Source organism: Hemitrygon akajei, chromosome 30, assembly GCF_048418815.1.
Source record: "Hemitrygon akajei chromosome 30, sHemAka1.3, whole genome shotgun sequence".
Taxonomy (NCBI): domain Eukaryota; kingdom Metazoa; phylum Chordata; class Chondrichthyes; order Myliobatiformes; family Dasyatidae; genus Hemitrygon; species Hemitrygon akajei.
The window spans coordinates 11,199,215-11,213,765 of record NC_133153.1 but is presented as its reverse complement, the minus strand read 5'-3'; the positions used below and the strand labels follow the sequence as shown (position 1 = coordinate 11,213,765).

The 14,551-nt window shown below is 42.2% G+C and overlaps 1 protein-coding gene across 1 annotated transcript in view; it reads right to left on the bottom strand.

Annotated features, from left to right (window-relative positions):
• Positions 1-251: 251 nt before the first annotated feature.
• cers3a (ceramide synthase 3a) overlaps positions 252-14,551 on the bottom strand; it is a 69,017-nt gene continuing 54,717 nt past the window's right edge. The window contains exon 11 of the mRNA XM_073032986.1: positions 252-5,088. Coding sequence (XP_072889087.1) covers positions 4,969-5,088 — 120 coding nt within the window. The 3' untranslated portion in view covers positions 252-4,968. The remainder of the gene's footprint in view (positions 5,089-14,551) is intronic.

Genomic DNA, 14,551 nt, shown 5'->3' with positions numbered 1-14,551 from the left:
TGTGCAGACACACAATCGCATTCGCACCGTCACAAATACCACATGTTCACTCACATACTCCTACTTTCATATACACATACATACACACGCTTACTCTCAAGACACTGAAAACTTGGTACTACACACATTTTCACAAGCAGTCTAACAATCGCTGACTTACACTCTCAGCAATGACAATTTGATTCAACGTGTACATAGGGCAATTGACTTGAAACAATCTGCTCTCTACAGATGCTGCCTGACATGCTTGAGTGTTTCCAGCATATTCCATTTTTATTTGATTTACAGTTTTTAGTTTTCAACAATCAAATATTTTTATTGTAAACAAGATTCACAAGTCATTTTAGCTTCACATTCCTGAATGCAGAATTGATTGACCTTAGCATATATTCAACTGAGCATTACCTTGTCATTATCGGTAATGCAAAAAAGTGCACAGGCAGTAAAATATGAAGCTATTAGTGGTGTTTTACTGTTTAATGGGTTAACCCAATGGGTGATACACAGACACTTCACATACTCAGCAGAAGGGCTTCACTCACCTACAGTACATTCCAGCAAAGGGCCATGTACAAGAGGGGGTGGAGCCAGATAGGGACACAGGCCCTCACAGGTAGTCATGTAACAAAGAATGAGATATGGAAGCTGTCACTGTATAACACTTACATCTCCAAAACTTATCCCTCACAGTCTTGTGTGCTAAGTGCAGGGGCAATGGCTGGTGAAAAAGCCACTGGTCAGAACGTCATTCCTTATCCAGCTACAGCTTGGCCAGCCTTTAGCTGCAGACAATGGACAAGCATCGGATCAGTCCAGCGAGGGTGGCCATCATTCAACTGTGAATTCATTGGCTCACTGTATCTGACAGCTCAAAGCGCACATACTGTTGATACTGGGAACAGATTGAGAGATGAGATGCAGGTGTTGCATAGCAGTGCTGTGGATCGAAACCGAGTGGCAATAGAGTGAGAGATGGCCGTTCAAAGCATCTCTTCCTGTCAGATCACGGTTTCTCAGTCGCAACTTGATAGTTCTTAATTTCTACTTCATTATGGCTTCCTTTTAAATTAATATTTGATGTCCTATTCAATCATGATTGTATCAATCTGAGTCAGAAGCCAGAACATAATTTCAAGTAATGGTAATTAACCAACTGGAGCAGTAATGTCTCTGATGTTAGTGTTAGCCAGATACTGTGCCTTAGCACTCAGCAGTGCAGACCCAACATCTGGATGCAGGATGTGCCCTACTGAAACACTTTATGACCCTCAAGAAATAAAAAAGCAATGCATGAGTCATCAAAACAGAAAACGCTAGAAATGCGTGGCAGATCAAAAAACATCAATGAACTGAAAACCAGGGTCAGCATTTCAGATCAATGTCCATTCCTGTGAGAATTTACATAGTTACTGTCTGTCTGGATTATTCTGATTGAAACCTGCTCAGTTTCATTGTAGCCAACTGTTTCAGGTTTGAAAAACAATAAAAATACAGAACTAGTTGCTCTGGGTTTTGGGAGGGCAGGATGTGGAGATACAGGGTCTTCCAGCTCCAGCTGCAGGTGTCATGACTATTGGCTGATGCAGGACAAAACAGGGAGCAGATGTGAAGACAGGCAAAACACAAGCATAAATACGATGGGATTGCTCAAAGCAATAAAATGTGACAGAATTTCACATTGCCACAGAGCACCAGATATCAAAGGTATTGTTGTAATGTCTGATCATCAACAGCTCCACTCACCACACACTGAGCAGCTAAACTACTGGGAATCAGCTGGTTGAGTGAACACTCTACTTCTATATAATGTGTCTCTCTGTGAATTATCATATTTTCTTTCCTATTCCTTCAGGGGGTTATTCTGAGCTTCACCTCGAGCCTGGCACCTTACATCCTAAGCTGTGCTAGGAATGGAAATCAATGTCTTTAATGGATGTGTTGGAAGAACAATGAATGCAAGGGATTGCAGAGTTCACATTTAAAATTATGCACAAGAATCTACTTTTTTGGGATTTCCTAAATTTTTTAAAAAACACTGATTTAGTAGAGTCCACAGCTGATTCTGATGAAAGAGGGACTTCAACAAGCTAAAGGCAATGGCATAACTTATATAATTAAATTTATACAGTACAGCACAGCAGGTGATACATTGAGGCTGCTGTTGGAAGTTGATGGAAAGGAATGTGATGCCAAGCTGTTCAATATCTTGATAAATTTTGGCTCAGAGTTGATGTGCTAGTCTGGGATTTGGGAACTACACTACATCAGAGTGGGCACTTTGTCCCAGGAGGCAGTCACACTCTTCAGATTGGGTTTACATAATTAGTCGAGACACAGGAAGACAAGCAAGGTAGACGTGATGATTCAGAAGGATAATGTTGAAGGAGCTTGCACAACTCGGATAGATATGACATTTATGTGATCTGTGTGGACAGAAACAGAGAATGCGGGGAAGACGAGCAGGCTGACTGAGTTTTAGCATAACTGAGGGCTTTTCATTATGGGGAGGGGAAAGATATGCAGCTTGGATGGGGGCAGTTTTATGAAGCAGTGGCTCGCAGAATAGAAAAGGGAAGTTAATGCACATGGTTTGCTGGTTTTTCAGAATATACTGTGCCCAGCAAAACATTACTAAACAAAATTGAGGCATTATGGGATCGTGGGAAGAAACTGACTTGGGTTGGGGATTGGTTAATGCACAGAGAGTAGGAAGAAATGTGCCATTTTTGAATTGGAAGGCTGTGCTTACTGGTGTCCTACAGGGAGCTGGGTTTCTGGTTCTTCACCATCTGCAGCTATGATCAACTTGAAGGGACCAAGTGTAACATATCCAAGTCTGCCATGATATTAAGGCTTGGTGGCAGTGTGGATTGGCAGAAGGACATCAGAGGATATAGATCAGTTAAGTGAGGAGATGAAGACATAACAGATGGAATATGTGGGAAAAAATGAGGTCATCCACTTGGTATAAAATAGAAAGGCAGGCTATTCTTTCTGCAGTGAGTATTTACAAGGTGCTGGTGTTCAGAAGGACCTGGGTGTCCTGGAACATGAATTGTTGAAAATTATCATGCAGATACAGCAGGTATCAAGGCAAACAACCTATGGCCTTTAGTGCAAGAGGATTTGGGAACAAGAAAAAAAACATTTTGATGCAATCATATTGGTTCATGGCGATACCATGTGTGAAATTTTGACCCTTCTGTTGAAGGTAATACAAGAAGTGAAACAAAGGCCAATCTGATAAATTCCTTAGAATTGTGTTGAGGAAAGAATTAACTAGAATAAGCCCCTAATCTCGAGTTTAAAAGAATGAGAGGTGATCTCATTAAAACATATGTAACCCCTACAGAGTTTTACTTGGTAGCAGTGATGATGTTTTTCTCAACCAGATATTCTCAACCAGGGAATGCTGAAGCTGGGGTTACAGTCCTAAGAGTTCAAACATTTAGGACGGAGGTGAGAATATCTTCACCTAAACATTTGGAAATCTTCTTGGGCAGCTGTGGAGGCTCAGTTGCAGAGTATACTCAAGAAAACAAAAAGATCAATAGATTTATGTATATTAAGGAAATCAAAGGACCTGGACTTCGTAGAGAAAGGTGACACTGAGGTAAAAGATTAGCCATGATCTAATTGAATGGTAGCACAGGGATGAAGAGCTGTATGTTTTCCTCCTCCCACACTTCCTTTTCTTAAGACTGTCTATAGTCAGAGAAATAATTTAGAAAGATAGTAAATGCTATAACAATCAGAAGTATCTAAATGAGCTTTAAATCGCAAATTAACATCGCCCTTAAGAGGTTTAAAATTACATGTTCATTGGCTTAATGAAGCAAATTCTAATTTCCTAAGGATTTATTTGAGTTTAATAGATTAATTATACTATCTAATTATGAACCCCTTTCAATTCAATCAACAAGTACAGAAAGGCTCACCATTACTAAATTACAATTTTATGGGATCTTTCCAAGCACAGATTCCTTTGCATTCTTCCCCAGGTTACAATAGCAAGCACATTTTAAAAGTATGTCATTGACTGTAATACTCTTTGGGATGCCCTGAGGTTGTAAAAGGTGCTACATAAATGCAAGAATTAAATCAGAAATGCTACCCAACGAGGCAAGAAGTATTTAATATTTTTGCATTTGGAATGGTCTTTTGTCTCAGATTCAGCTCCTATTTGAAATGTCAGCATAAATATTGCACAAGACCATTTCTAACACCACAATGAGTGGATGGAAATGGATGGGCTCACGGTCACGATGAGAAGCTGAGACTGGACGAGGGGTGGCTATTGAGGGAACAAAAGTGGTGCAATGAATGATTTAGAACCCAAAAGGACTAAACACTTTGAAAGGCTGGTAAATGCATTACCCTACATTGGTAGGTTAGAAGCTTGAGGCTGCGGTCTCAAAAGGACTCACTGATCTCTGGGCAAAAGAACATGACATCAATTACTCTGGAATATTGTCCTGAGCATCTAATGAGCACAATGTTAGTGAATCCAGGGGTGGAAGTCGATGGGAATGTAGGCAATATAAAACGGAATTTCAGTAGGTTTAGTGTAATTGGGTGATTGATGATCTGCATAGATTCAGTGAGCTGCAGGTCTTGTTTCTATGCCTTATGACTATTTCAGAAAGAAATTGGATAGAGGGGCCAATTTTATGAATGAATTCAACTCTTTTGTGAGCCAGGCTCTCTATCAATTGGTAACAGGTAGGTTCTAGTGGATTCTGCTTCTTGACAATGGTATTAAAAATCAATACTTGTAGATTTTCCATACAGAGTATCTTCTCATGCAGCTCTGAGGCTGGTGGTCCTCAGACATCGACAGGAGGTAACACTTGATTTTCCTCAGGTCCATTGACAGTGTGAGACTCATCACTACAGTCTGCTCCAGTGGTACCACTCCCAGCATTGAACAAGTCCACACCATCGGGCCAGAGCTGAGCCTTCCCAGCCTCAGTGAGCATGGTGGCTGTTAACTGACAGACTGCCTCTGACACCGGTACCATTCTTCATGCCCTCGTCTTCATCGCTGTCTTCACACTCCTCCTTATCACTGCGATCGTCCCCATCCAGCTGAAAGACAATGATGCTCTGCTTAATGGATCAGTTACAAGACAGCACGTCTCTAAGTAACAACATCTACTGCACTTTGAAACACACATTTCTGCAAAACTCCATGTTCATCCCACAGAAGCCCTATTTTCCTTGGCTTGAGATGGCTGGCATTTAACTACTGTGTAAAAAATACAACCCAGAAACCCAGTGAGTCCAGAATTATTTATGTAGCGCAAGAGTCACTTACAGAGTTAAACTGTGGTAACCATCAACCACCTATTTTCAACACTGTAAATTCCACACAGATCCTCAGAGACCTTGACAGAATTGATATGGTAAAGAGGAGCAACCACCAAGATGCTGGAAGAACTTCGTGGGTCAGATTGTAATGCGGAGGGAAGTTGACAGTCAACTTTCCCGATCAAGACCCTTCACAATCAGGTGAAGAATACCAAAACCCAAATACTACAAGGAACTCAAAGTTTAAAGCAAATAAATCAGGTTAAATTTATACTCAACAACTTAGCATCTTAAACACTTTAAAAGAAAAATTTAACTCTGCATTAAGAAGCGTTTTTTCACCTCAATCTGACAACTCCTTATCCTGAGATTGTGGAACAAGGTTCCAGATTCTACACTCCACTGAAACGGCCTGTGAGAACCCAGTCCACAATTCCTGTCAGAATCTTTTTCCTTGTTCTCGACAATTTGAAGCCCAGGGAGTACACCGGTACAAGTTGAGTCACGGACCGACAGGACCAGCATCCCAGGTTCAATCCTGACCTCCGGCGCTCCGTGCAAAACGTGTATGCTCCTGGGTTTCCATGGGGAGCTCTTCTATCCACCTCCAAAGATATGTGAGGTGATAACTCATTCAATAGTGTGGATGGGTGGTAGAACTTTGGGGTAGTTAATGGGAACGGGCAGGGGTAGAGAATGAAGTCCATCCTACCCTCTTCCCCTGTGCAAATACCTTCTGGCCCTGCTTATTCCATGTTCTACCTTCCTGTCAGGTTCCATCGTTTGACACTTCCACCTATTACCTCCTAGTTTCTGACACCATTCTCACTCAACGCCTCACCCACCTATCATCCCCCCACCCCCCCAACCTGGATCCACCCATCACCTGCCAGCTCTTCCTCCACTCTTTTTATGCCAGCTGTCTCCCCACTACCTTTCGGTCCCCGATGAACGGTCTCAACCTAAAATGCGGATTGTCTTGTTTCCCTCCATAGATGCTGCCTGACCAGCTGAGGCCCTCCAGTGCTTTGTATGTCGTCCCAGACTCCGGCGTCTGCAGACTCTTGAATTTGTTTTAGGATTGGTTTAGAGTAAAAATAAGGTGCTGGATGCTTGGTGCACTCTAAATGTCAAAGGATTGGTTTCTTGCTGAATCCCCCTGTGGTTTTCTTTCTAGAATTTCTCCCTCTGCTGCTAACTGTGAGTAGTTAACTATTATATAATAATATATAATATTATATAATGTATATATAATTATATAATGTAATATTATATAATACATAATAATTCTTATATAATAATAGTAGTTAACTATTCTATAATCGCACTTCTGGAGTCTACAAGCTTTTGCTTTCATTGTTGAGTATCAGATTGGGTGAAGGTTCAATATCTTATGTCCTTGGAACTGTACCTTCATAACTGCAAGGACATTCACAGGAGAGCTTACATGGAAATTATTCCTAAATGGAATGATCACATTCACAAGATGGGTGCGCAACGTAACATGCAGGAGATGTAAAGGTTTGATACTGAATGTTAAAGGGTGAATCAAATTCTCAAGAGTTTCTGAGATTTAGTGGGAGCAGCTGTCAGTTTGGGATATTTGTTGATTCTTTTAACAATGAGGCTCATGCTTAGAATTGGAATGAACGAAGTGGGGAGATTTTGTTAAGCTCATTCCTGGGTACAATTGGGCTATTTCAAGAATACAAGTCAACAGCCCAGTGCACGACACAGGTCACGTGAAGACCAGACCCGCCAAAGACAGATGCTTGCTTGCAAAATTAGGTTTTTGTAAAAAACCTATTAGTGAACAAAATAACCTTTTGCAAAAACCTAACAGCATCACAGTCACTCTCAATGGTTGGTTAGTTTGTTAGTTAAGCCTGTCACCCTTCCAGCAGCTCGTTAAGAGTGCTCTCTCTTGGGCCAGTCTAATGCTGGTCCTGGATGATGACCAGCCCTGTGGCTTCCATGGACTACTGGCTCTCATCACACAACTTCGGACAATCTCTAGAAAAATATCCTTCCTCTCCCAGGGATGAGGACTTCGGGGCTTCTGTTGGTGTTTCTGTTGCTAGCCCCCTGACCAACTCTCCTCTTTTCATAACTGGTCTTGGCACTGAACACGGCTGTGTTACTCTCAATGGTACAAGCCTTTTATTTCTGATTTATTAATCAGCGTTGATGACATTTTATACTATGAGACCAATAACATGCAAATAAGTTAATGTACCCTAATGACATCGGCTGGGAAGAGTGGAGGAAAATCAGGAGAGTTTTATTCTAGATATGGACTGGTCCCAATCTGTGTTCAGCTCAGGAGTGGAAAACGCTGTGCAAGTGTAATGATTCTTGTGTAATGATTCCCTTACTGTGAAATTTTGCCTCTTTACTGATGGCAGCTGCCTGTTTATCTGCCTGGCAAATATCCTGAACTAGCAGTGAAAACACAAACATCAAAATATACAAGGCCACAGTAAGACTGGCACAAAAGTTCAGCTTTGCCAGTTGCAGGCCACTTATTCCAATACAAAGACAGTGCACAAGGGCCCTGCTCCACTGGCAAGCTGAAAGTGAAGGGTATGGACAACAGTTACAGGTCAGATACTGTCTGACTTCTGTGATCCATTCGTCATGAATGGGAACCAGCTAACATAGCTAAATATTGATTGCAGGGATCATGGTGAAGTTCCTGGACTAGCAGTCTGACGCCTAGGCTATTGATCCAAACGACACTAATTCAGACTCCCCACTGCAGCTGGCAATTTAGAGCAACTAAACACAAGGTGAAATTGTGCAGAACAAACCTCAGCAGTGTAAGAGCTCATGTGGTTCATGAATGTCCTTCACGGGAGGAAATCTGCAGTCCTATAGGGGACTCCAAGTGGGTGACTCTTTCCTCTCCCCTCAGTTCAGGGTAATTAGGAATGGACAATAAATGTACAGAATATTTCCGCTGAAGACATAAACAGCACCAGGGTCTTTTCTCTGTTTCCTCCGTTAGTCAGAAGGAAATAGAGCTTTGACAAGCAACCAATCTGGCCATCGGAAGTTTGAGAGGAGGGGATTTCACTCAGGTCCACTGCCTGAGTAGAAAAAGGCTGCGGCAACATTATAGAGCTTTGACTAGTGACCAGTCTGTGTTTGTGATTGATTAACAAGAGCAAATTAAAGAAAGATAGCGCAAGCACAGCAGCCATCATCTAAGTGGGCAGAGTCAGAGTGGTGATCTTCAGGCTTTAGCTCTTCAAGGCTTCAGCGAAGGACACTTTAGTCAGAGAAAGCAAAGAAAAGAAAAGCTCTAGATTAAGTTTTTCTCTTTCCCCTTCCCTTCTTTATATCTGCTTAGCTAGCACAGTAGAGATGCCAGAGAGGATAGCTGAATGCTCCTCTTGCAGGATGTGGGAAAGCAGGGAGACCTCCAGTGCATCCAGCTGCAGCTTCTAACACTCTGCAGTAAAGAGTTGGAGCTGGAACTGGATGAACTCTGGATCATTCAGGAGATTGAAGGGGTGATAGACAGGGCATACTAGTTACACCCAAGGTGCAGGACACGGGAAACTGGGTGACAGTCAGGAAGAAGAAAGTGGTTGTTAAGGAGCCAGTGCAGAGTACCCCTGTTGCCATCCTCAACAACAGATGTACTGCTTCGGATACTGTTGGGGGGGGTGGGGGGTGTGGTTGGACCTAACAAAGTCACAGTGGCCGGGTCTCTGGCACTGAGTCTGCCTCTGTGACTTGGGGAAGGGGATAGAAAGAGGAACGCTGTGGTGGCAAGGGATCTGTTAGCTGGGGGAATGGACAAGAGGTTATGTGGGTGAGAACAAGATTCCCAGATGGTATGTCGCCTCCCAGGTGCCAGGACCTGGGACATCTTGGATCGAATCCTCAGCATTCTTAAAGTGGGAGGGTGAATAGCCAGAGATTGTGATCCATACAAGTTCTAATGACATGGATAGGATGAGTGACGAAGTTCTACATAGGGAGTTCAGTGAGTTAGGTGCTAAGGGCAGGGCCTCCAGGGTTGTGATCTCAGGATTGCTACCCATGCCACATGCTAGTGAGGTCAGAACTAGGAAGATTATACAGTTTAATATGTGTCTAAGGAGCTGGTGCAGAAGGGAGGGCATACAATTTGGAAGGTGAGACCTGTACAGACAGGCCAGCTTGCATCTGAACTGGAGGGGGACTAATATCGTAGTGGAAGGTTTGTTAATGCTGCACGGTGGGGTTTAAACTAGAGTTGCAGGAAGATGGGAATCAGAATGCCAGAGCAGATAGTGGAGAGGTTACAGAGACAGATGTTGATAAGACCTCAAAGTCAGGAATCAAAAGGTTGAGCATGGTGCAACTGGTGTCCTAAGCCGCCTATATTTCAATGCAAGAAACATCAAAAGGAAAAGTGGATGAGCTCAGGGCATGGATCAGCACCTGGAATTATGATGTTGCAGCCACTAGTGAGACTTGGTTGCAGGAGGGGCAGGACTGGCAGCTCAATATTCTGTGGTTCTGTTGTTTTAGATGTGACAGAGCAAGAGGGATTAAAGGGGCAGGGGTGGCATAACTAGACAGGGAAAATGTCTCAGCAGTGCTCCATCAGTACAGACTTGAGAATTCGTCTACTAAGATATTATGGGTGGAACTGAGCAATAAAGACGTGACCACATTAATGGGGCTACATTACAGACCACCCAACAGTCCTAGGGATTTAGAGGAACAAATTTGTAAAGTGATCGTAGACTGTTGCAAGAAACATAAGGTTGCTGTAGTAGGTGATTTTAACTTCCCACATGTTGACTGGGGCTAAATGGAATAGAGTTTGTCAAATGTGTTCAGGAAAGTTTCTTTCTTCAGTACGTAGAGATCCTATTGAGAGAGAGTGCGATACTGGATCTGCTATTACGCAATGAGACGGCAGGTGACAAGTTTGTGCAGGGGAACATTTTACATCCAGTGACCACAATGCCATTAGCTTCAAAGTAAATATACAAAACGATAGGTCTGGCCCGTGGGCTGAGATTCTGAATCGGAGAAAGGCCAGTTTTGTTGGTATCAGAAAGGATCTGGCAAGTGTGGATTGGGACGGGCTATTTTCTGGTAAAGGTGAACTTGGAAAGTGGGAAGCTTTCAAAAATGAAATTTTGAGAGTACAAAGCTTGTACGTGCCTGTCAGAATAAAAGGTAAAGATAACAAGTGCAGCGATCCTAAGTTTTCAAGAGATACCAAGACCCTGGTTAAGAGAAAAAAGGTACAGCATAGAAGATATAGTCAAGTAGGAACAAATGAGGTACTTATGGAGTACAGGTCCACAATCCCTTATCCGAAAAACTCAGAAAACCGACGTTTTTTTGTAGAGTGTGAAGCATGTCGTAACAAGGCTTGTTTGACACGCCAACAGCTGACGTCACTCAGGTGTGACGTGGCAGCACTAGCAGAGGCCACCAGATGTCAGTTGTGGCTCAGCGCTCGTACTGGTTACGCGAGCATTTGCTGTTCGCTGATATTTTGTGTTCACTGTTGACTTTGTGTTTAATTTCACTGTGAAAATGTCAAAAAGAGCTGCAGGTACCCCTATGGGTAACAGTGAGAAATAAGAGAAGGAAGCATCTATCATTCTCAACATCAGAAAGTGGAGCTATTGCAGAGGTTTGGTCGTGGTGTGCCTGTGTGGCGTCTTACTGAAGAATATGGTGTCGGAACTACCACTGTATATGATTTAAAGAAACAGAAAGACAAGTTACTGAACTTTTATAGTGACAGTGATGACCATAAACTAATGAAAAATAGGAAAACACTGCAAAGGGCAAAAATGAAGATCTTGACCGTGTGTTGACTGAGTGGATTAGACAACGAAGAAATGAACGTAAGCCACTGAATGGCATGTTGATCATGAAACAAGCTAGAATATACCATGAAGAACTGAAAATTGAAGGTGAGAGTCAATACGCAGAAATTTTAGAAGCGTCATGGTGTAAAATATCTGAAAATCTGTGGTGGAAAGGCTTCTGCTGATCATGAAGCAGCTGAAAATTACATTGACGGATTTGCCAAGATAATATCTGATGAAAACCTTAGCCCTGAACAAATTTACGTTTCTAGAGAAACATTAACAATGGCTGATGAGAGAGCACCGACAGGTTTTAAAGATGCTAAGGACAGGTTCACTATTCTTGGGTGCGTCAATGCAGCAGGCACACACAAGGTGAAGCTGGCAGTGATTGGAAAAAGCCAACATCCGTGATGTCTGAAAGGTGTACACAATTTACCTGTGCATTATTATGCAAACAAGAAAGCATGGGTAACCCGAGAATGTTTTCTGACTGCTTCAATAACCACTTTGTACCAGCAGCTTAAGCTCATTGCAGGCAAGCTGGACTAGAAGAAAACTGTAAAATTTTACTGTTCCTGGACAACTGCTCTGCACATCCCCCTGCCGAGCTTCTTGTGAAAAGTAATGTTTTCGCAATTTACTTGCCTCCAATGTGACATCTGTATTACAGCCTAGTGACCAAGGAATTTTACGCTCCATGAAGAGCAAGTATAAAGACTATTTTTTGAATTGTATGCTTTCTGCAGTCAACAGAGGAGTAGGAATCCAAGACTTTCTGAAAGAGTTCAATGTTAAGGATGCCATTTACACAGTTGCTAATGCTTGGAATGAGGTTGATAAATTAACATTAACAAATGCTTGGCACAGACTTTGGCCTATGACGACGTTTGATGTAAATGAACCTACAGATCAAGACTTTGAAGGATTTCGTGTCACTAATGAGAAGATGATGATATCAAACCTCGTAACTTAACGCTAAAATGCTATTGAATGAAAGTGTAAATAAGTTAGAGGAAGCTGACATCGAAGAAATGCTGAACATTGACAATGATGCACCTGTTGTGCATTCCTTGAGTGATGGGAAAATTGCTGAAACGGTGTTAAGTACAGATAAGCATGAAGATAGTAGTGATGACACAGTGAACACAGGTGAGAAAATCCCCATAGACGATATGGTGAAAATGTGTGATCAGTTCATTGCTGGCCTTGAATAACATGCATTTATCAGTGAGCAAGAGATTATGGCAGTTTACTCAGTTAAAGAGAGATTGCTTAGTCATAAACCTATGTTAATGAGACAGATGACACTTGAAGAAGTCTTTAAAAATGTTGTCTGTTGTAGTGCTGCTTTATAACTTGAGAATCCTTTTCCTGGCCCATCAGGTACCTGTAGAGTATTTAGTTTTGTTTGCCAGACGTAATGTAACTTAACTAGAAGTACCTGTACATATTTAGCTTAGTTTGAACCTGTATATGTCCTGGAGTATTTACATTCTACATTTATCCCAATAAGTCATTTACCATGTGTTTGATTTGGTTCGTTTGAAGCTGTATATTTTTATGTTTTATTGATTGTTTTTGTTGGAAATAAAATGTTCTAGTGTATTTATGGTCTATAATTATCCCACTATTTCATTTATCAGTATATTACTCTATAAATAAACTGTAATAGTATTTGTAAAAGAGTGCAGATCGGGAAAACCCACAAGTTCTCTCTCCAGTACTTGTTGTTCGAGCATGTACAGACTTTTTTTCTTGTCATTATTCCCTAAACAATACAGTATAACAACTACCGTAGATTCCGGACTACAGAGCGCACCTGATTAAAAGCCGCTGGCTCTAATTTTAGAAATAAAATCAATTTTTTAATTGTAAAGGCCGCACCGGATTTTAGGCCGCACCGCTACTTTTAAATATACATACGTATCGGTAACACAAATTACGTTGCATATACTTTTTTACTGAACAGCACGAACAACATTCCAATATCTCCTAGCGACTGGTAAAAATATATATACTGCAGCCTACCAGGAAAAGTTATTGATCGCCTTTAACTTAAAAGCAGCGTTTTCGCTCGGGTCTGATGAGCTCGCGTAACACGATCGGGTCTAATCGGGTCTGATGTGCTCGGGTCTGACGCGCTCGGGTCTGACGAGCTCGGGTCTGACGAGCTCGGGTCTGATGCGCTCGGGTCTGACGAGCTCGGGTCTGAAGAGCTCGGGTCTGACGCGCTCGGGTCTGACGAGCTCGGGTCTGATGAGCTCGGGTCTGACGCGCTCGGGTCTGATGAGCTCGCGTAACGCGATCGGGTCTAATCGGGTCTGATGTGCTCGGGTCTGACGCGCTCGGGTCTGATGAGCTCGGGTCTGACGTGCTCGGGTCTGACGCGCTCGGGTCTGATGAGCTCGCGTAACGCGATCGGGTCTAATCGGGTCTGACGAGCTCGGGTCTGACGCGCTCGCGTAATGCCCCCACCTTCCCGTATATATCCCACAAGACGCGGCGAAACCGGGTGTGACGTCATAGCATCCCGGGATGTAGTACAGAAAACAAATATAGTTAAAACACTTCTAACTTTAACTAACAAATGAATTACTAAGCAAAAATATTATAAACTAAGTAACTGCCATAAAGGCAGCACAATGCTTTTCTTCGAGTGTTTTCCATGTTGATGAGGGTGAGTACAAATGACTGATTTACAATAATTTAATTGTGAAAGTGCGCTTGATTTATCGTACAATTTCATTGGACCTCTGTGAACTACTCATCAATTTTATTGGTCTACTGTTACGAGGCAAAATGTTTACGAGGCGGCATGAAAAAAAACCATGTATTAGCCGCTCTGGATTAAAGGCCGCAGAGTTCAAAGCTGTTCAAAATGTGGGGAAAAAGTAGCGGCTTATAATCCAGAATCTACGGTAGTTACATTGTGTTAGGTATTATAAGTAATCTAGAGAGGATTTAAAGTATACAGGAGGATGTGCGTAGGTCTGGAGCTCCCCCGGGGTCCTAAAGTCCACCCTCACTGAGACAGGTTAATTATCAACATAATTAACAATTTTCTGAAATCCAAAAAATTCTGAATTCCAAAATGCAACTGGCCCTAAGGATTTCAGATAAGGGACTGTGGACCTGTATAAGGAAATACAGAGAACACAAAGAAATCATGAAGGTTAAAAGAAGGAATAAGTTTGCTCTAGCTGACAAAGTGAAGGAGAATGTTCTGAAGGTATGTAAAGCAAAAAGATTGCAAGGGCCAAAAATGGTCCTCTGGAAGACCAGAATGGTAATTCATGTGTGGAGCCAAAACAGACAGGGAAGATGTTTTACATCTGTATTTGCTCGGGAGATGGACATTAGTTCTATAGAAAAGAGGCAATGGCATCAACTTCATGGACCCTGTACAG